Here is a 22,455-nt window from a genome sequence, read left to right on the forward strand (position 1 = left end):
TGCCTAGCACATGCAAGGCACTGGGTTCGATCCTCAGTGTCACATAAAATAAGTAAAATAAAGGTATCGTGTCCAACTACAGCTAAAAAACTTTTTTAAATAAATAAATAAATAAAGTGTCGATGCATTCAACCAGAGACACAAAAAACTGTGCTCTGTTTGTATATACGAATTGAACTGCATTGTACTTTCATATATATCTAATTAGAATAAGTAAAATTGTAAAAAAAATGTTTAAATGTCAATATATAATCAAGCTTTCGGAAAAAAATAGAAAATAAACAGATGCCTGAAATTTAGAAAATAAAAACCAAACCATAAGGCATGACCTGAGATCATGGCAACCCTAGGGGACAGAGATGGGGCTGGTGATATAGGGCTTATAATAAGTAGATACCTCATAAGTCCTAGAGGCTGCAGGCTTTATTTAATCACAGGAACAAGAGATAAGAATCTAAGCTCCCTTAAACAAAGCACTAGTACTGAGATCCCCACATGAAACCAGGGCTCACAGTGTACTCTTCCTCTTAGTGAAAGGATTTTAAAATCTTGAGATTTTAAAAGCTACACCTGCATCATTCAGAAAAGTAATGAAGTTTATCTCCACCTTGGATGTTTTGTGGGAGGAAAAAAAAAAATCTCTTGTAAGGAAAAAAAAAGAGCCAGGTAACATTTAGAGTCCAAATTTGTATCTGTGCTGTGCAAAGCCCTTGGCTTCTACTCTTTGATGAAGGAGTCTCTTGGTAATACAATGGCTGCTGGAAATAGGCTCACAAGTCAGAATTCCGAATCATCCAGATCACTCAAGAAAGCTACCAACTAAGCTAGTCAGTAGGTACAACAAGCAAGAGGATTATCTACCAGAACTGGAGATTCATATTGAAAGACCTGTGCCACATACAGTGGAGCAAGGTACTAAGCAACTCAGTAAGACCTGACTCTAAATAAAATACAAAATAGGGCTGGGGATGTGGTTTAGTGGTCGAGTGCCCCTGAGTTCAATCCTCGGTACAAAAAAAAACCCACAAAAATAATAATGAAGGACTTTACATTGACTACATTTAAATTTATTAAAAGAGACCCAAAAGGAGGAATAGAAACAATAAGGAAGGACCTTGATAGTATAAAAAAGAGTTTTGGAAAAGTAATCAGGTAAAGCTTCTACAAATGAAAATTTGGAATTAAAAAAACAATGACATGAGTTGCCAAACTGATTAGATACAGCAAAAGAAAGAACTACTGAACTAGAAAATAAATATAAGGAGATTGCTCAGAATATAAAACAATCAAAAATGGAAAATATAATAGGGGGCTTTTATCAGTATACATTCAGCTTCAAGAAATGGAAAACCCAACTAACAGTTGCTTGAAATCACAAAGAATTTTTTTTTATTTTAATGAGAAGTTCAAACGTATTTTTCAGGTTTAGTTCCTGCTCAGTGTTTTAATAAAAGACCTGGAATGTCTCTTCACTGCACTCCACAATCTATCTGTTGGCTCTTTGTTCCCATATTTCTCTGTGGTTTAATGTGACTACCAAACTCCAGACATTATTCCCACCTGCGGGGAAGGGAGAAGAGGGAAGGAATAGAGCAAATCCTTCATATCTTTCTCCTTTGATAAGGAAAGCAAAAGGCTTCCTAGGGTCCCTCCAATTCACTGGCAGTACTGTTATATGACCACCCTGACTGCAGGGGCTTTTGAGAAAGTCAGCATATAACATTTTCCAGCCTCTTTAGAGGGAAGCCTACCAAGGGAAAGAGAGGTTGGGAATGACTGTTAAGTTAACCAGCTAGTACTGTCTGTCACAGAGTTTAAGAGACCTAGAAGATTAAAGCAGTCTATTTCCATGTCCCATGTCCAGTGGAATTCCTGAAACAGAGGTTAAAAATAATGGAATAGCTGGGTGCAATGGTGCATGCCTGTAATCCCAGCAGCTTGGGAGGCTGAATCAGGAGGATCACAAGTTCAAAGTCAGCCTCAACAACGGCAAGGTGCTAAGCTACTCATTGAGACCCTGTCTCTAAATAAAATACAAAATAGGGCTGGTGATGTGGCTCAGTGGTTGAGTGCCCCTGAGTTCAACCTCTGGTACCCCCCAAAATAATAATGGAATAGAGACAATATTTGAATATTGAGTACCTGAAAAATTTCCAGAATGATGAAGACAAGAGCCCATGATTCTTAATGAGTCTCAACCAGGATGAATAAAATAAAATATTGTAATGAAACTACAGTAAATGCAAAGATTAGACTGATCACCTATAAAAAGTTCCAGCTAATAAGTAATAAGAGATAAACCACTGAAAATTATTAAATTCAAGGGGCTGGGTTGTGGCTCAGTGGTAGGGCACTTGTCTAGCATATGTGAGGCACTGGGTTTGGTTCTCAGCAGCACATATAAATAAAGGTTCATCAAAACTCAAAAAGTAGGTCTGGGGCTGGGGCTCAGTGGCACAGCACTTGCCTAGCTTGTATGAGGCACTGGATTCAATCCTCAGCACCCCATAAAAATAAACAAATAAAATAAAGGTAGTCTTTCCATCTACAACTACAAAAAAAAATTTAAAACTTTTTTTAAAGTAAAATGAAATTATCAAAATCTAGAATATACAACTCACAGAACTGGATCATGAATCGCCACTAACTATTTAAGATGTTCAATTTCATTCATGATCAGGAAAATCTAAGCTGTAAAACAGCAGGATACAATTTCATAACCCTTGGAAGACAGGAGGAATCCAAAAAATAAAAAAGCGCAAGTATACCTATTATAGAATTCTTAGTAATATGAACAATGTTATACCACAAATTGGAAACAGAAATTTCCAGAGAAATACCAAAATATTTCTAAAAATATTAAATCGAAATATTTCTCTAGAACCTATTCAAAAATAGAACTTTAACCATTAAAGAAATTGAATGCATATTTTAAAATGTAGTCATAGACACACAAACAAGAGTCCCAGTGAGCCCAAATTCTTTTAAACCTTTAAGAAAACAAATATCCCTATCATGTATATTTAAGTCCAGAGAAATTAAAAGGGAGTAAGGGGCCCTACACATCTAACCATGATGAAGTAAGAGGAATTTGATTTATACTGTCTGGAAATAGTGGGACAACCAACAAGTACAAACAGTTTACATAAGGACCAGAAATGATAAAAACTTGTTAGGAAATTATATTATACAAAGAATATTTTTTTTTCTTTCTAGTATTATAGTATATGTGCTTCTTTTTAAATTTGCTATTTTTTTCTTAATTTTCATCTAAAGCATTATAGAAGTTACTGACCTGGGACATAAATGAGATAATTTTTTGACCTGATTGTTGGAGTCAACAATTTCATTTGCATAGACAGTTGAAAGTGGCTGCTGACATGATAACTAATCCTGAAAGCATTCAGGAATGTTTGTAAGCAATGTAACCAGTTTATACAGCAAAGTAGAAATTTCTTATGTTCTTAAATTTGATTTTAAATATCTTATTGGTGATAGAGACTGAGCCCAGGCCCTTAAGCATACTAGACACCTATCCTACCATCGAGCTACACCCACAGCCTCTACTTTCCAGTGTCTTGAAACGGACTGAAAAGCCATGTATTGAGTTACACTCAACACCATTACCACAGTCCCAGCGCAGAAGCCCGACTCTAGGGGTCCCAACAAATTAGATTTAGCCACTTATCCCCCCTCAAAAAACAAAACAGGTAGAGAAGTCAGTGGTGAAACAAGAAGAGAACTTCAATTTCAGTGTAGCCACACTGGAAAGACAGATCTTAGGGCTGGCTTTGGGGAATCAGGAGCTACCTTGAGGTTATATAGCTGTGAGAGAACAAAGGCAATCCCAGTTAGGTCATAATCTGGTTGATCATTATCTTGGGCCTGGTCATCCAGAATCTTATTAGTCTCAAGGAAATTGCCACTTCTTAGGGAACAGTCTCCATTTAGTTCTCAGAATGCTTATCAGCCCCTGCAATCCTGGAATTTAAAATACACTGAGGTTTCTTCAAAAGAGCAACTCAGAAAAGGAAAGATCCGGGAGAAGCAAAATGGAGTCAGGTTAATAATGAGATGCTCCTTCAACACTTTTAAAACTACACCCAATCAGAAGTGACAATCATAATTAACCCTATCTTTGATTAAGTTCTATTAAGATTATGCAGGAAAAATTTCCATGTATAATTACATATTTAAGTACAGCTAGGTTTCTGGGTATAGCAGATTAACAAGGATAAAATCTTTAAAAAGTGAAGTTCTTCAGTGTCTCCCAAATTTTAGACAGCATTCCTCCCCAGCCACTGTGTAATGAGAGAGATTTATCTTGCCACATCACTGGGGTGAGCAACTCCTTACAGAAAGCACTGGGTAAGAGAGGATATATGGCATCATTGTCGTTATCACAGAATGACAGTAATGTGTCCTCAGGGCTGATTGTCTGTGGCTTAGTGGGGGGACACTGTTTCATTGTTCATTTAGCCCATGAGGGCTGTTGCTCACCAAGTGAGCTGAAGCAGCCAACAGGATAGTCACACAGATAGTGTTCCTCTGGGCCCCAATGGAGTAATGTCATTACAACTCAGGATTTTAAATATACGTTAGGCATGACTGAGCCTATTCTGGTGTAAACTTTATGTGTGCTTCAATAGTTACCTTGAGCTTAATTAGGCTTGCGTACGCGCACGTGCGCACACACACACACACACACATTTTTCTCATATTTACTATATATCACACACAATTCTAGGATTTTTCCATATATTGACCCTCCTGAACCCTCACAGAAATCCTGTGAGGTAGATACATGATGCAGGTGGGACAGGGGCACATGCAGTTAATAAAAAAGATCACATGGCTAATGAGTATCAGAGGCAAGAATCCGAGCCAGGCAGGCAGACTCTAGAGCCATTGCCTATCACCTCTGGGTAACACTGCTTCTGTGACAGCCCTGTCTTCCTTCTGGGCTCTTAAAGCAATTTATTCATAGTTTGATATCCCCATGCCCTACTATATGATGATTCATCTGATTATATCCATTCCCTCCACCCCTACAAGGTTGTAATCTCTCAAGAGCAAGAAGCCTTACTTTTTTTCCAACTGTCTTTTTAAACATTTAGTATAATCATCTAAGTCAATAAATGATATTGATTTTATTTTATTGTGGTAAAATACACATAAGCTTTACCATTTTTAGCCATTTTTAAGTGGTGTTAAGTATATTCACATCCCCTCCATCTCTTTTTATCTTATAAAATTAAAACCCTGTGCCTATTAAACACTAACTCCTCATTCTTTCATCCCCAGCCAGGCAAACACCATTCTGTTTTCTGTCTCTATGAATTTACCTATTTCAGGTACCTTATATAAGTGGTATTTGTCTTACATAATCTTTGGTCATACAGTATTTGTCCTTCCAGCTGGTTTACTTAACATAGTATAATGTCCTCAGAGTTTAATCCATGTTTAGCATATGTTCAGATTTCCTTCCTTTTAAAGGCTGAAAAGTATCCCAATTTTATGTCTGTTCCACACCTTTGCTCATCCATTCATCCTTTGGACGCTGGGGGTGCTTCCAGATTTAGCTGATGTGAATAGTACTTCCATGAACATGGGCATACACATGACTTGCCTTTGTTATTAACTAAGTTAAAAGGTTCTTAGAACAATTCCAGGTTATAGATTGTAATTAACAACTATGTGTTATTAAGTGAATAAAATAGGAAACTTTAGTACATTTCTGATGTTAATTATAAGCTCATTAACATCAAAGTATTGAGGAAAATCATAGTCATTATTTTTTAAATCAAATTCATTTTCATCCTGGCTGGAACTTTTTTCTCTTCCATTTTATTTGTCTTCAGCATTCCATGAATTAGATTCTTTTTTTTATATATTTATTTTTTAGTTGTAGTTGGACACAAGTACTTTTACTTCACTTATTTATTTTTATGTGGTGCTGGGGATCAAACCCAGGGTCTCGAATGTCTGAGGCGAGAGTTCTACCGCTGAGCCACAACCCCAGCCCAGAATTAGATTCTTATTCCATGGGAAACCATACATAGTATCCACCTCATTGAAGAATCATTTCTTTGTATTAGCACTGATGTAGCAATTGTAAAGGGTACTTAATCTATCTTAAAATCAGAATCAGCTTCATATGAATAGTAGAAGTTTTCTTCTTGCCAGATTAGTGTTGCGAAAGATTCTGAAAGACACAAATGACAACCTGTCAAGGCAGATTGTGAAAGGAAAGGGGTCTGTTCTTGATCTGGTTGGTCATTATACATAATATTTGCTTCATAATAACCCATTAAATCACAAATTAATATTTTATATTAATCAGAGTGAAAATTATTATTTAAAGGCAATTATAAACATCTAGAGGGATTCTGCAGTCATTTTGCTTCACAAGTTTCTTTAGATTTTTGTATCATTAGTTGAAAAAAAATCCAGTTAAAATCTCTTTGGGGGGGAGGGGAAAAAACTTCTTCGATCCTATATCATGGGGTCTGGCTTTTGTAAGACAGATGGCTTCAAACCCTAACTTTGGATCATGTTCAAAAAAAGACCATAGGTCCATTAGATGGCCAAGTGAGTATAACTGAATGTTTCCTGGCAAAACAAACAGAAAATCTCATATGTCACTTTCTATGATTATCCACTTGAGGCTTTATTATCTAGATACTATCACAGAAATGCAGGAATTTCACTAAATTCACCTTTTCTCTTAAGTGAATAGGGCTAGCCAATGCCTTTAGCACAAATTCCTCTGAGAAGGCCTGCGTCAACATTAAGTCGGGGGTTATGGGATCCTCTTTTAGGTTGAATGCTACCTGGACACCCTCCCCATTATATATTAGGCAGGAGGGTCTCGGATTCAAAGCCAGCCTCAGCAACTGTGAGGCTCCAAGCAACTCAGGGAGACCCTGTCTCTAAATAAAATACAAATAGAGATGGGGATGTGGCTCAGTGGTTGAGTACTCCTGAGTACAATCCCTGTACCCCCAACCCAACCAAAAAAATATTGCCCCTAGTTTTCATCCTGCTGTCAAGCACTGCCCCACAACCCCAGCCCTGTTCACCCTGGCATCCACTTGCTGCTTTCTTGTGTGTTTGCTTGTCTGGAAAATTATTGGGCAAATTAATACCTTCGGTACTGCAAATTAAATGCAAGGGCACTCTCCCCCTGAGTGACATCCCAAGCCTTTATTTAGGGGGGGGGGGTGAGGGGTACTGGGGATTGAACTCAGGGGCACTAAACCACTGAACCACATCCCCAGCCCTATTTTGTATTTTCTTTAGAGACAGGGTCTTCCTGAGTTGCTTAGCCCCTCCTGATCCTCCTGTCTCAGCCTCCCTAGCTGCTGAGATTACAGGTGTGCACCAACACATCCAGCCCCAGCCTTTTATTTTAAAGCTTTTTAAAACTGGTTGCTAAATTGCACAGGCTGGCCTTGAACTTGCAATCCTTTGATCACTAAGATTATGGTCTCATAGCACCACGCCCAGCTGATTGTTTTTATTGCAGTGGTTTTAGTTGTAAAAAGTAAGTTGAAAAAGAGGTGGGTTTTGTTTTGTTTTATTTTGTTTTGTTTTGTTTTGTTTTTGCTCCTGTATCCTCACTAACTTTTGGTACTGCCATGTTTTTAGATTTTAGTCATTCTAAAAGGTATAGGGGTGTACCTTGCCAAGTATATAATGCCTATAATTCCAGCTACTTGGGAGGCTGAGGCAGGATTACAAATTCAAGGCCAGCTTCAGCAACTTAGTCACCTTATCTCAAAAAATTAAAAGGGCTGGGGATGTAGCTCAGTGATATAGCACCCCTGGGTTCATTCCCCAGTATAGGGTGGGGTGGTAGGGGAGTATCTTGTTTTAATTGGCATTTCTCTATTGGCAAATTATGTTGAGCTTTTTTCTATATGCTATTTATTGGCCACATATCTTCTTTGGTCTAGTGTCTATTCAAATCTTTTGCCCATTTCTAAATCAGATTGCTTTCTTATTATTGGATTTAAATTTTTTTAAAAAATATTTATTTTTTAGTTGTAGTTGGACACAATACTTTATTATTTATTTATTTTTATGTGGTGCTGAGGATCAAACCCAGGGCCTCGCACATGCTAGGTGAGCACTCTACCCCTGAGCCACAGCCCCAGCCCTAAAATTTTTTCAATATTCTGTATAAAAGTCCTTTATCATATGTGATTTTTAGCTATTTTTTCCCACTCTGTAACTTTTTAAAAAATATTTTATTAGTTATTAATGGACTTTTATTTATTTGTTTGTTTATATGCAGAGACTCAAACCCCAGTGCCTCACACATGCAATGCAAATGCTCTACCACTGAGCTACAACCCCAGCCACACACTCTGTAACTTTTAATTCTCTTAACACTCTTTCTCAGAGCAGTTTTTAATTTTAATTTTATTTTTTTTAATTTTTTTTTTTAGATGTTGAAGGATCTTTATTTTATTCATTTATTTATATTCAGTGCTGAGAATCAAACCCAGGGCCTCACACATGCTAGGCAAGTGCTCTACCACTGAGCCACAACCCCAGCCTAAGTTTTTAATTTTTATAAAGTCCCATTTATTGATTTTTTTTTCTTTCTTGATCATGTTTTTGGTTTTTTTCTGGTACTGGGGATTGAACTTGGGGACACTTTCACCTCTGAGTTACATCTCCAGCCCCTTTATTTTTAAGACAAGGTCTCACTAAGTTGCCAAGGCTGGCCTCAAACTTGTGATTCTCCTGCCTCTCAGCCTCTGGAGCAGCTGGGATTTTACAGTCATGCTCCACCATGCCCAGATGGAAAGAGACTTTTTGATCCTTGTAATCTGGGGAAATTTTGTTCTTTCTTTTAAAATTATTCTATGTAGATTGTTCCACTTACTCCTTTTTGACTCCTTCTCAATGAATAATGAATGATACACTGATAATTTTAGCATAACCAGGAAGCAAAGAAGGAAGCAAAATATATTTAGATGTTGTTGAATCAGAGGATAAACGGCTGGTTAACAACCTCAGCTAGTCGTGTCACCGCCCAGGAACAGATGTGCTCAGTTCAGCCTTATTTTTTCCATTGCATCTTTGCTTCTGGCTTTTCCATCAAGGTTCTTTCCCATTATTCTCCTGTGACCACAAAAGAATACAAATTCAGACCCAAAGTTAATTATTAAACAAATCCAGTGGCACAAATTTTCAAAAAGCTCGACTGACTGCTCTGCAGAATGCCTAGTCCTCTTCCCTGTCACTTTATAGCCTCTGTATTAGCTTGCGCATTGAAAAGTTAGCAAAAATAAACAAATGAAATTTTTAAAATAAGAGGAAGAGGTTAGCAAAAGTAAATATGTAAATGTAAGAAATTTACTAAATTAATGCAATAAACAACAACAACAAAAACTCACACATTAAATTATATGACTTAATGTTAGCAAAATAAGTGTTTATATTGGCTCAACTCTGTTCTTAGGAATTTCTCTTAAGTAATTCAATGGAAGGAAACAGTCCTGCACAGAGATGTTCATTGTGAACTCTGGAACAGTGAAGAAGTGAACATAAATTACATGTCTTGTCAACCTTGGGCAGCAGTCCCCTTAGACAGAGTGCATCCAGCACAGTGGGAGCCAGCCAAACAACCCAGCAGCGTGGGGAATGGCATATGAAAAAGTCCATGAAGGAGCAGAGAGTATACCTTACATGTCCACTGCTATGGAACCCTGGAAGTCAGAGACTAATTATATGTGACTGTAATTAAGGAAAACAGAAATCATTTTCTGATAGCAAATTTATGGCTGAGATCATCTGTTTGCAGATCTTTCTTAATGCTGTCATGTTTAAAAACAAAAGCAACAAGAGGCCATGCCTTGCATCTGTTAAAAGGGAATAAATAGGATGAAAAGTCTTTTTTACCTTGGCACATTTAGCACTACATCGTTGTGTAGGTGGAGAGTTTTCAGGCAGTAAAAGCCAAGACCTGGATATGAGTCCCTTAGTGGCAAGGGGTCTGTGACATTCCCCTTGTAACTAACTTGTCCCCTTTCCTTTTCCCTACAGGAGCTCAGTGAGATGTTGTACACTGACCGGCCTGACTGGCAGAGCGTGATGCAGTATGTGGCCCAGATCTACAAGTACTTTGAGACGTAAACCTCAGGGCCCAAAAGAAGTAACTGCCACCAACGACAGTTTGTCCTGGAAGCACCTGGTTGCCACCAGTCTTGCTCTGCCCACTGCCCAGCCTCCTGGATTTCTAAGAAAGGCTCAAACCAAGTGAATCAACACTCAAAGAAGAAACTAGAGCTGGATTCTACAGTGTCCCTATTGCAAATGCAAATGCATTTGAATTATAAGTTGGGGAATCTTTGCTCTTCCATGGCAGGTTTCTAAAGAGGATGACCTTCCTTCTCCCAAACCAAGATCCCACAGGCATATTTCTGTGACTTGGTGACTTGATGCGTAATCTGCACAGAGATTCTTGAGGTACAACACCTCCAAACCAGTTTTTTTGTTTTTTTTACTTAAAACCCCTGGCTTTTGCTTTCATAAAAACTGCCCTTGTCAACCGCCCCACAAAACACAAAAAACAAAGAAACTTTTGCTTTGCTTCAAAGCAACCTTGGAAACACTTTGGCTCTGTAGAACTCAATTATTTGAGTCTTCAGTATGCAAAGGAGCCTGCGGTGCCTTGCTGAAGGTCCCCTGAGGTGTCTCATAGCAGGGAGCATGTACAGTGGATGGTTTACCGGCTGAAAGGGAAACCACAGTCATTGTCCACAGCGCCTTCTATCCCATTTACTCACCTCCTGTTCATACCCACGCACATTTGTCACACATGAAGAATTTGATAGAGTCACTTGTGTGTGTGCAATGTTGTGTATGTTGTGGTCTTTATGTTTTTGCACAAACAGGCTGAGGATGTATGTCCCTCTGGGTTCTGGATAGACAGCAAATCCAAATAGTATTCCAACTCCAGGCGACTTCGTCCTTGGAACTTCATACTGGACCTTTTATATTTGCATGACAAAAAGAAGCTCTTGGGGGTGGGCTTTGATGGCTCCAATATCACTGAATGGAGGGAAATGCATTTCCCCTAATATCCTACTGGTTACCCTAGTAGAGGCGGGGACCTCCCAAGGTGCTCGGTCTAGGTATCCATCTGGTGGCTAGTCTTCTACTTGGACAAATAAATGTATTCTGTAGCAAATGAGGGGGCCATTCACACAGGCAGTCAAGGTAGATGTGTAAATGTCCATGACTTGCTGTTTTAAGTGCCAAATAGCTGTTAGTACCCCTCTGACAAAGGGTGTCTTTACATTAAGTCCCCCAGAATCACAACGACTGCCAAAATTCTTTAAAGTGAATCCTGATTGCTGATCTGAGCCGCTCATTCAGGGACAGGTTATGGAGACTTCAAGTCCACTCCCTGTCTTGGGAGTGGATCAGGGAGGCCAGCCCTGATTCTCAAACTGCTGTGACCTGCGTGGGGCTGGAACCTCTGCCTCCCAGTCTGGTCTGTGGTTCTCAGCTGTGGCTCTGGATCCAAATCCTCTGAGAAGCTTCTAGAAGCCACATGCCCAGCCTCCCTGGATCAGTGAGTCAGAATACCTGGAATGGGAGCAGAGATGTGTGGTATGTCATTCCGAGGCCTCGGGGACTCGTTTTGTGGCCCCACAGCAGTGCAGCAGTCAAGCTCCCAAGCAGTTGTTTGGGGACCAGCATTCATTATGTAACTAGCCCCTTGTTTTCAAATGGAAGCTTGGGATTCAGCTGTAACCGTTTTAACTTTCTCCTTCAGCTGAATGTGTTCAAATGAAAGTCCCTGCCTGTGCTGCTTCCTGCACCTGTGTTAACATCGCAGGTGACATTGTTGGCGCATCTTCATTATTCCCAAGCTTCTCCTTTGCCACCATCAAAGTGGAGAGACGTATATTCCAACTAGTTGGGTTGAGCTGTGGGTGGTGGTGCCTAAACTGGGATTACCCCAGGGTTTTGTATGGGACAAGCAGTTGAGGTCTTGGGATTCACAGAGGGATGGTGAGCCTGATTGACACTCTGTTTGCAATGATGATGTGAAAAGGGCTTCAGAGGAGCTCTGGGCCAGGCAGAGCCATGTGTAGTCGTGCCGTCTCCAGTAGGAGCCCACGTTACCCATGACTGGCCACACTGACCCTTCTTTATCAGTAAAGAAGGAGGGGAAAACGTCCTGTGAAACAAACTGCCACATGCAGTTTGTTCTTAAAATTCAAGGAGTTTCCCTTACTGTCGAAGATGTGATCTGAGTGTGGAGGTGCAAGTTTTGGGAACGTTCAGAGCACAAAACTGACCGTGAAAAACTGGTAAACTAAGAAAATTAAATAGCATCTTCTGTTTTCTCTAGTTCTCAGCAAATTGTACCATTTCCAGTTGTCTGTCTTGAGGATTTTAGAGACCATCATAGCCATGATTCTTCCATCTCCCCCCAGCTGGTACTTACTTTAAAATTATTTGGTGGTTCTGCAGAAAAAAATTTAATGTATGATTTTTCCATAAAAGCTGCAAAATACAAGATCCTGAGAAGTTAAGACACAAAGAGAAGTGGCAGTTCTCTGCACTGCATTGCCTCCTGGATTGCTCCTCAGCTGACTGGTGGTAGGGCTGGTGTTCCCCAGGGCAGCATGGTGAGGAACCTGCCTCCTAGGCCCTTCACACCTCAGAAACAATGTTGGTCTTCTGTTTTTTGTCCTTTGTTCTGTTGTTGATGGGCAGCTCTTGTAGAAGTCATCCAAAGTAGATGCTCTGGGTGGAAGACAAAAATGTCCTGCTGAGCATGGTGGCAGCCACCAGTAGTCCCAGCTACTTGGAAGGCCAAGGCAGGAGGATAACTTGAGTCCCCAGGTTTGAGGCCAGCCTGGACAATATAGCAACAGAGCAAGATGCCATCTCAAAAAAAATTATCAGAGTGATTAGCCTCTCATGAGAACGGAGAGCTGTTGTGTTCTCCTCCCCACAACCGACAAATGTCAGTTCTCAGTCTCTGCCTTCCCTCTTCCCCATAGAGGAAGTGGACGTGTCACTGGCCTGTGGAGATGGTGAACTCTCTTCCTTAGAGACAAGCCCACCTACCAAACCCAGAAGTTAGTTCTTACATTCCACGTTTTGAGAGCCATTTTGAGAACCAGTAGAACATACAACCTCGCAGCCTTTTAAAAAAATATTTTTAATACTTTTTGCCCTTGCTCACTGGCCATTTCAGTCCTCTGACCCAGATTGGAGTTTTGCTGAACCCATAACATCCTGTGTAGTTCACTGATTTTTAACTGCATTAGTTGAGTACACTTGATACGTCCATGGCCCAGTTTCTACAAAGAGCACATTAGATCGAACCAAGCACTGTCAGGACATGACATGCTAACATAGATGTATTAACCTGAAAGTGTAAGATGTGTGACTGTAATATTTCTAATAAATATATTTTGTTTCTGTCCGATTATTTTTCCCCAGTGACATTCATCATTAGCATGCTTTCAAACCGCCAAGCTTACATTGAGTCTGCTTTCAAACAGCATCCTAAGTCCATGTTCCTCATGGGTCACGGCCCTTGCTGCCGTTTCCAGGAATTCTGAGAATTTAACACAAGGGACTAGAGGCTAGAGGGCTCCTCTGCTTCCTCCCCTCCACAGTTGTCTTGCTGTAATACGGGTTCTTGTGAAGATCACCCTTCAAGACCCTTCCTGGATGCTGCCAGGCTGTGCAGAGGTGCACAGGATGTGTTTAGTGTTAAATGTGTGAACAAATGCCAACCAAGGCCCTGGAAACTATATCCAAGGGGTACTAAACAGGGGAGAGTTGTGCCAAGATTGAAACAAAGTGGATATAAATTTTAAATGACACAGGATGCCAGTGTCTGCTGACACCAAGGCACTGTGTGTGTCAACTCACCAGGTGACAAGAGGCTCTTCTGATATCACCTGGACACCATCATTCAGTTTAGTGTCTTAGGCCACCAGCCCAGCACACAGGACAGGAGGAGCTTGCCATATACAGTCACTTCTCCCTCCTCCCAGAGAAGTTCCACTGTCTCAGCCTTTCCTCCCAGTAGCCTGTGCATCACATGGTGCGACAGATGAAGTGTGTTAGCTTAGGTCTTTCTCTTATAAGGCCACTAATGTCATCTAGGGGGCCCATCCTCATGACCGCATCTAATTCTCACAGTTCCCACCTCCAGACATCACTAACATATGACTCTGGGGGTTTAAGTTCTTAATACATGATCTTTGGGGAGACACATTCAAACCATAGCAACTGTAGTTGGGAAATGCCCAACCCAGGAAGATCCATGAAGTGGTCATATTAAATGAAGGATCAGGGATGGGAGTGTGGCTCAGTGGTAGAGCACTCGCCTAGCACATGTGAGGCCCTAGGTTTTTGATCCTCAGCACCACAAAAATAAATAAATAAATAAAGGTATTGTATCCAACTACAACTAAAAAATTTTTTTTTTAAAAATTGAGGCATCAGGTAGGAGGATTCTAACAAGGTCTGATACACACAGGGCTCACTGATGTCTCTGCTTCCTGGAGGACTGAACAATTCCTGGGGAATCTACTTATCCTCTGCCTCATCAGCCCATAGAGGGCTGGCCTTTCTCATGTGAGAAGGGCTGGGATTCTCGGGCTGTTTAGTTATACTTCATCTGAGCCCCTTCAGGGTGGAGTTTGCTCAGAATACCTCAACCAGATAAGCAGCAGTTGCTATTGCTGTATAAATATTTTTTTTTTTTTAATTATGGGAACCATCCAGCTGCCAATTGCCCTCATTCCAACTTGGAATTCACCATGGAACTCCGGGGAAGAAACATCTCCACATCCAGCTGGCATTCAGGGCTGTAGTCAGTCTTGTGAACAATTGTTAGCAGCATTCTGCAGAAGTGGGAAAGACCCTGGGGAGAAACTTGAAACCTGACCTTCCTAAGCCCTTCATTTTTTCCTTTTTTTCTTTGCTGGTTTTATTTCTAGTATCCTGAATGAAACCATACAGTATGTTTCCAAGTAGAATCTCCAAACCTCCCAGGCTCTTTAAATGAATGCAATCTAACTTAACTTACCCGCCCTACCAAAACTTCAGTGCGACTTTTCTAGATTATGAAACATATGCCATAAAAAGATTTGGTGGGGTGGGATGGCAATTGCTGAGTGCTGGAAACACACTGATGTAAAATCTCCAGACCGACTGGCACCCAGCCAAGAGACTGGAGCACACCTAAGCCTGCACCCTGCCTCCAGGAGTTCCACCTGTACATCTAACCCTTACCCTAGCAACCCCACCCATGCGGAGAGTGGAGCCAGCATCCTACTCCAGACAACTCCACCTAACTGCTGAGAAGGAGAACTAAGAAAGTTTTGAGTTCCAATAGAAACAATTTTTCATCGAGATCTCTCTCTCTCTCTCTCTCTCTCTCTCTCTCTCTCTCTCGATCTCTCTCTCCCTCTCTCCCTCCCTCCCTTCCCCCCCATCTCTTTCTCTTTTTCCTCTCACATGTCTACCATTTTTTAAAAAAAATATTTATTTATTCTTTTAGTTTTCGGCGGACACAACATCTTTGTTTGTATGTGGTGCTGAGGATCGAACCTGGGCTGCATGCATGCCAGGCGAGCACGCTACCGCTTGAGCCATATCTCCAGCCCGTATACCATTTTTTAATCCAAGTATTTTTTTATGCATTGGTTCATTGAAGCCTGGGATGTATGGATAGTATATTACAGTTTTGTTGTGTGTGTGGTTTTTTTTTTTCAATTTTTAATTACAAAAAAATTTTACTTTATATATATTTTTCCTGTTATCTGTTTCCCTGGATTCTCTTTCTCTCTTTTCTCCTGCTAAAGCCAACCTCTATTAATCCCTCTTTCACTCTTCCTATAATTTTAAAATATGTTTTTTAGTTGTTGATGGACCTTTAGTTTCTTCATTTATTTATATGTGGTGCTGAGAATTGAACCCAGGGCCTCCCACATGCTGGGCAAGTGCTCTATCACTGAGCTACAGCCCTAGCCCTTCCTATAATTTTTTACTTTTATCTTATCTTTTCTCTTCCTTCCTCATAAACATCACATCCTATACCACTTCTGTTCTCTCTTTGTCAACCATTTGAAATTGTAAACTCTTTTGCTAATTTACTGTTTGTATTGTAGGCAGTAATTGAAAATATCATTTCTGTTTATTCCAACAAAACAAAAATGGTAGATGTCTTGGTAGAGCTACTTGGTTTAAGGCTGTGTATTATTTTTCATTGGGCTGTTTTTTTTTTTTTTTTTCTTCCCCTTAAAGGCGAGGTACTGAAAACCTTCAGGGACAACTGTAAGTCTACAAGGTAGAAACTGTACTGCCTCAGATCCACACAGCTAGATGGGGAGACACACAAACAGGGAACAAATCACCTCAAACAAACCAAGATTCTCCAATAATAGAATCCATTGACAATACGGTAGATGAAATGTCAGAGGAGTCTAAAATGTACAGAGTTAAGAGGCTCTGGCTGTGGCTCAGTGGTAGAGCACTTGCTTGGTGTGTGTAAGGCCCTGGGTTTGATCCTCAGCACCACATACAAATAGATAAATAAATAAAGGTATGGTATCCAAAAAAAATAATATATATAAAAAAAGATAAAATGTACATAGTTAAACTGAGTGATGTAAAAGCAATGTAAGGAATGAAATCAGAGATAAAATTCAGGAGGTGAAAGATCACTTTAATAAAGAGAGATTCTGAAAAGAAATCAAGCAGAAATCCTCAAAAGGAAGGAATCAATAAACCTAATTAAAAATTCAATGGAAAGTATCACCAACAGATAGACTACTTGGAAGACAGACTCTCAGGCAGTGAAGACAAAATATATAATCATGAAAATAAAAGTTGACCATGGAGAGAAGATGTTAAAAACATGAACAGAACTTCCAAGAAATAACAGATAACACAAAAAGACCAAATTTAAGATTTTCCAAACGAAAGCACAGAGATACAAACCAAAAGAATGCACAATCTTTTCAATGAAATAATATCAGAAAATTACCCAAACCTGGGGCTGGAGTCATGACTCAGTGGTAGAGCACTTGCCTAGCATGAGTGAGGCAGTGGGTTCATTTCTCAGCACTGCATAAAAATAACTAAATAAATAAAGATCCATTGACAACTAAATAAAAATTTTAAATTACCCAAACCTAAAGAATGAAATGGAAAATCAAATATGAGAGGCTTACAGGGCTCCAAATGTACAAAATTACAAAAGACGCACACCAAGGCTGTAATTTCCATTGTAATAAAAATGCCTAACATTAAGAATAAAGACAGAATTTAAAAGGCTAGGAGAGAAAAATGTCAGATTATGTTTAGGAGGAAACCAATTCAGATCTCAGCCAATTTCTCAACCCAGACCCTCAAAGCTAGGAGGTCTTGGAATAATACATACCAAGCTCTGAAAGAAAATGAATGCCAACCAAGAATTCTATATCCAGCAAAATTAAGCTTCAGATTTGAAAATGAAATAAAAACCTTCTATGATAAACAAAAGTTAAAAGAATTCACAACTAGGAAGCCTGCACTACAGAACATTCTCAACAAAATATTTCGTGAAGATAAAATGAAAAGAAAAAGTGAAAACCAGCAAAGGGAAGAACTACACTAAAGGAATAATCGACCAAAGGAGAAACCTTCAAATTAAAAACCAGAAATAAACCAAAATGACTGGGAATACAAATCATATCTCCATAGTAACCTTGAACATAAATGGCCTAAACTTATCAATCAAAAGACAAAGACTGGCAAATTGGATTCAAAAACAAGACTTAACAATATGCTGTCTCTAAGAGACTCACCTCACAGGAAAAGACATCCACAGATTGACAGTGAAAGAATTGGAAAAAAACATGCCGTTCACATGGATCTTGTAAATAAGCAGGGGTTTCTATCCTCACATCAGATAAAATGGAATTCAAGCAAAAGAAGAGACAAAGAAGGACATTTCATCCTGCTTAAGGGTATTATACATCAATAAGACATAAAAATCATAAATATTTATGCCCCAAACAATGGATCATCTATATACATCAAACAACCCATCTCAAATTCAAGAATCAGGGCTGGGGATATAACTCAGTTGGTAGAGTGCTTGCTTTGCATACACAAGGCCCTGGGTTCGATCCCCAGCACCACATACACAAAAAAAAGTATCAAATAAATCACAACACAATAATACTGGGTGACTTTATCAAACCTCTCTGACCATTAGATAGATCCTCCAAACAAAAACTAAAGAAAGAAACTATAGAACAAAATAATATAACCAATAATTTAGACTTCACAGACATATAGAGAGTATTTTATCCATCAATGAGTGAATACACTTAAAATAGACCATATCTTATGCCACAAAGCAACTCTAAGCAAATACAAAAAAAAAAAAACAGAGATCATATGCTGCTTTCTATCAGATCATAATGGAATGAAATTAGAAATCAATGATAAAAAAAATAGAATAGAGCTGGGTTTGTGGCTCAGTGATAGAGTGCTTGCTTAGCAAGTATGAGTCACTGGGTTCAATTCTCAGCACAAATCATATCTCCATAATAACCTTGAACATAAATGGCCTAAAATAAAGGTCCTTCAATGTCTAAATTTTTTTTTAAATAGAAGCTACTCTTAACACCTGAAAATTAAATAATATGCTATTGAATAAACACTGGATAGCTGAATAAAACAGGGATGAAATTTTTTAAAAATGCTCAGAAGTAAATGAAAATAGTGATACAACATATCAAAATCTGGGCCACTATAAGGGAGTGGTGCCAAGAAGAAAGTTCATTGCATTGAGCTCCTTCCTTAAAAGAACAGAAAGTTGGGCTGTGGCTGTGGCTCAGTGGTAGAGCACTTGCCTAGCATATGTGAGGCACTGGGATCAATTCTCAACACTATGTATAAATAAATGAATAAAGATTCATCAACATCTACAAAATTTTTTTAAAAAAGAAGAGAAAGTCAACAAATAAATTATCTAACATTACATCTCAAAGCCCTAGAAAAAGAATAAATCAACACCAAAAACAGTAGAAGACAGGAAATAATTAAATTCAAAATTGACAAAACAGGACTAGGGTTGTGGCTCAGTGGTAGAGCACTTGCCAAGCAGGTGTGAGGCACTGGTTCAATCCTAAGCATCACATAAAAAAATAAATAAATAAACAAACAAATAAATGAATGAATGAAATAAAGGTATTGTGTCTATTTATAATTAAAAAAATATTTTTAGCCAGGCATGATGGCACATGCCTGTAATCCTAGCAGCTACCAACGTCTCCAGAGGCTGAGGCAGGAGGATTGTGAGTTCAAAGCCAGCCTCAGCACCAACAAGGCACTAAGCAACTTAGTGAGACCCTGTCTCTAAATAAAATATAAAATAAGGCTGGGGATGTGGCTCAATGGTTGAGTGTCCCTGAGTTTAATCTCTGGTACCCCCCCCCCAATATATATACATATAGTGTAAAACAAAACACACACACATATGTTTATGACAAAACAAAAAGTTGTTTCTTTGAAAAAATAAATAAAATTGATAAACCCTTAGCCATGCTAAGAGAGAGTAAACTCAAATTACTAAAATTCATGATGAAAAAGGAAATATCGGGCTGGGGATGTGGCTCAAGTGGTAGCAAGCTCGCCTGGCATGCGTGCGGCCCGGGTTCAATCCTCAGCACCACATACCAACAAAGATGTTGTGTCCGTCAAGAACTAAAAAATAAATATTAAAAATTCTCTCTCTCTCTCTCTCTCTCTCTCTCTCTCTCTCTCTCTCTCTCTCCCCTCTCTCACTCTCTCTTAAAAAAAAAAAGAAAAAGAAAAAGGAAATATCACAACAAACACTACTGAAATACAGAAGACAATCAAAAACTATTTTGAAAATTTATATTCCAAGAAAGTAAAAATATCTTGAAGACATTGACAAATTTCTAGAGACGTATGACCTACCTAAACTGAATCATGAAAACATATATAATTTAAACAAATCAATTTCAGGCAATGAAATAGAAGATGACATCAAAAGCCTATCAACTAAGAAAAGCCCAGGATCAACTGCTTTCTATAAGAACTTCAAAGATGAATTAACACCAATTCCCCTCAAATTATTCCATGAAATAAAAAAGGAAGGAACCCTTCCAAACTCATTATGAGAAGCTAGTATCACCCTGATACCAAAACCAGACAAAGACACATCAAGGAAAGAAAACTTCAGACCAATATTCCCGATAAGCATAGATGCAAAATTTCTCAATAAAATTCTGGCAAATTGCATACAAAAACATATTTGTAAGATAGTGTACCACAGTCAAGTAGGGTTCATCTCAGGGATACAAGATTGGTTCAACATATGGAAATCAATAAACAAAATTAATCACATCAACAGACTTAAAGACAAGAATCATGATTATCTCAATAGATGTAGAAAAAGCATTTGACAAAATATAGCACCCATTTATGTTCAAAACACTAGAAAAACTAGGAATAACAGGAACATACCTCAACATTGTAAAAGCTGTATCTGCTAAACCCAAGGCCAACATCATTCTAAATGGAAAAAAATTTGAAAGCCTTCCCTCTAAGAACTGGAACAAGACAAGGAGGCCCTCTTATACCACTTTTATTCAACATTGTCTTTGAAACACGAGTGAAAACAATTAGAAGAAAAGAAAGAAAATAAAGAGATTCGAATAAGAAAAAAAGAACTCAAACTATCACTATTTGCCGATGACATGACTCTATATTTAGAAGACCCAAAAATTCCACCAAAAAACTTCTAGAACTAATAAATGAATTCAGCAAATAAGTAGGATATAAAGTTAACATCCATAGGAGCTGGGGATATGGCTCAAGTGGTAGTGTGCTTGCCTTGCATGTGTGAGGCACTGGGATCAATCCTCAGCACCACATAAAAATAAAATAAAATAAAGATATTGCATCCACCTAAAACTAAAAAATAAATATTAAAAAAATTAACATCCACAAATCAAATGTGATCCTATACACCAATGATGAATCCATTGCAAGAGAAATTAGGAAGATTACCCCATTTACAATAGCCTTAAAGAAAATAAAATACTTGGGAATCAACCTAACAAAGAAGGTGAAAAGAACTCTACAAGGAAAATTACAAAGCGTTAAAGAAAGAAATTGAAGAAGACTTTAGAAGATGGAAAGATCTCCCTTGTTCTTGGATAGGCAGAATTACCATTGTCTAAATGGCCATACTACCAAAATCACTATACAGATTTAATGCAATTCCAATTAAAAACCCAATGACATTCTTCATAGAAATAGAAAAGGCAGCCGGGTACAGTGGTGCACACCTGTAATCCCAGCAGTTCGGGAGGCTGAGGCAGGAGGAATGTGATTTCAAAGCCAACCTCAGCAACGGTGAGGCGCTAAGCAACTCAGTGAGACTCTGTCTCCAAAGAAAATACAAAATAGGACTGGGGATGTGTGGCTCAGTGGCTGAGTGCCCCTGAGTTCAACCCCTATTTAAAAAAAAAAAAAGAAAGAAAGAAAGAAAAAGAAAAAGCAATCATGAAAGTCATTTGGAAAAATAAGAGACCCAGAATAGTCAAAGCACTCCTTAGCAAAAAAAGTGAAGCAGGAGGCATCACAATACCAGACCTTAAACTTTACTACAGAGTTATAGTAACAACGACGACTTGGTTTTGGCACCAAAATAGTCATGTAGATCAGAGGTACAGAAAAGAAGACACAAAGACTAACCCACATAAATACAGTTATCTCATACTAGACAAAGGCGCCAAAAACATACATTGGAGAAAAGATAGCCTCTTCTAAAACATAGTGCAGGGGAAACTGGAAATCCATATGCAATAAAATGAAATTAAGTCCCTATCTCTCACCATGCACAAACGTCAACTCAGAGTAGGTCAAGGATTTAGGCACTAGAACAGAGACCCTGCATCTAACAGAAGAAAAAGTAGGCCCAAATCTTTATCATGTTGGCCTAAGAACTGACTTCTTCAACAAGACTCCTACAGTCCAAAAAGTAAAATCAAGAATCAATAAGTGGGAATCAAATTAAATAAAATGGAATTAAACTAAAAAGCTGCTCCACAGCAAAGGAAACAATGAATGCGAAGAGAATCTACAGAATGGGACAAAATCTTAATCAGATGTACCTTAGATAGAGCATTAATTTCCAGGTTATATAAAGAACTCAAAAAACTCAACACCCCAAAATCAAATAATCCAATCAATAAATGTGCTAAGGAACTGAATAGACACTTCACAGAAGAAATACAATCAATCAACAAATATATGAAGAAATTTTCATCATCTTTAGCAATTAGAGAAATGCAAATTAAAGCTACTCTGAAGATTTCATCTCGGGCTGGGGATGTAGCTCAAGCGGTAGTGCGCTTGCCTGGCATGCGC

The 22,455-nt window shown here is 38.8% G+C and overlaps 1 protein-coding gene across 5 annotated transcripts in view; it reads left to right on the top strand.

Annotated features, from left to right (window-relative positions):
• Specc1 (sperm antigen with calponin homology and coiled-coil domains 1) overlaps window positions 1-10,149 on the top strand; it is a 205,203-nt gene extending 195,054 nt beyond the window's left edge. For all 5 annotated transcript variants that reach the window (XM_077800659.1, XM_026411353.2, XM_077800657.1 and 2 more), the window contains one exon: window positions 10,060-10,149. In XM_077800659.1, coding sequence (XP_077656785.1) covers window positions 10,060-10,149 — 90 coding nt within the window. The remainder of the gene's footprint in view (window positions 1-10,059) is intronic.
• The last annotated feature ends 12,306 nt before the right edge of the window (window positions 10,150-22,455 follow it).

This window comes from Urocitellus parryii, chromosome 7 (genome assembly GCF_045843805.1).
Source record: "Urocitellus parryii isolate mUroPar1 chromosome 7, mUroPar1.hap1, whole genome shotgun sequence".
NCBI classification, from domain to species: Eukaryota; Metazoa; Chordata; class Mammalia; order Rodentia; family Sciuridae; genus Urocitellus; species Urocitellus parryii.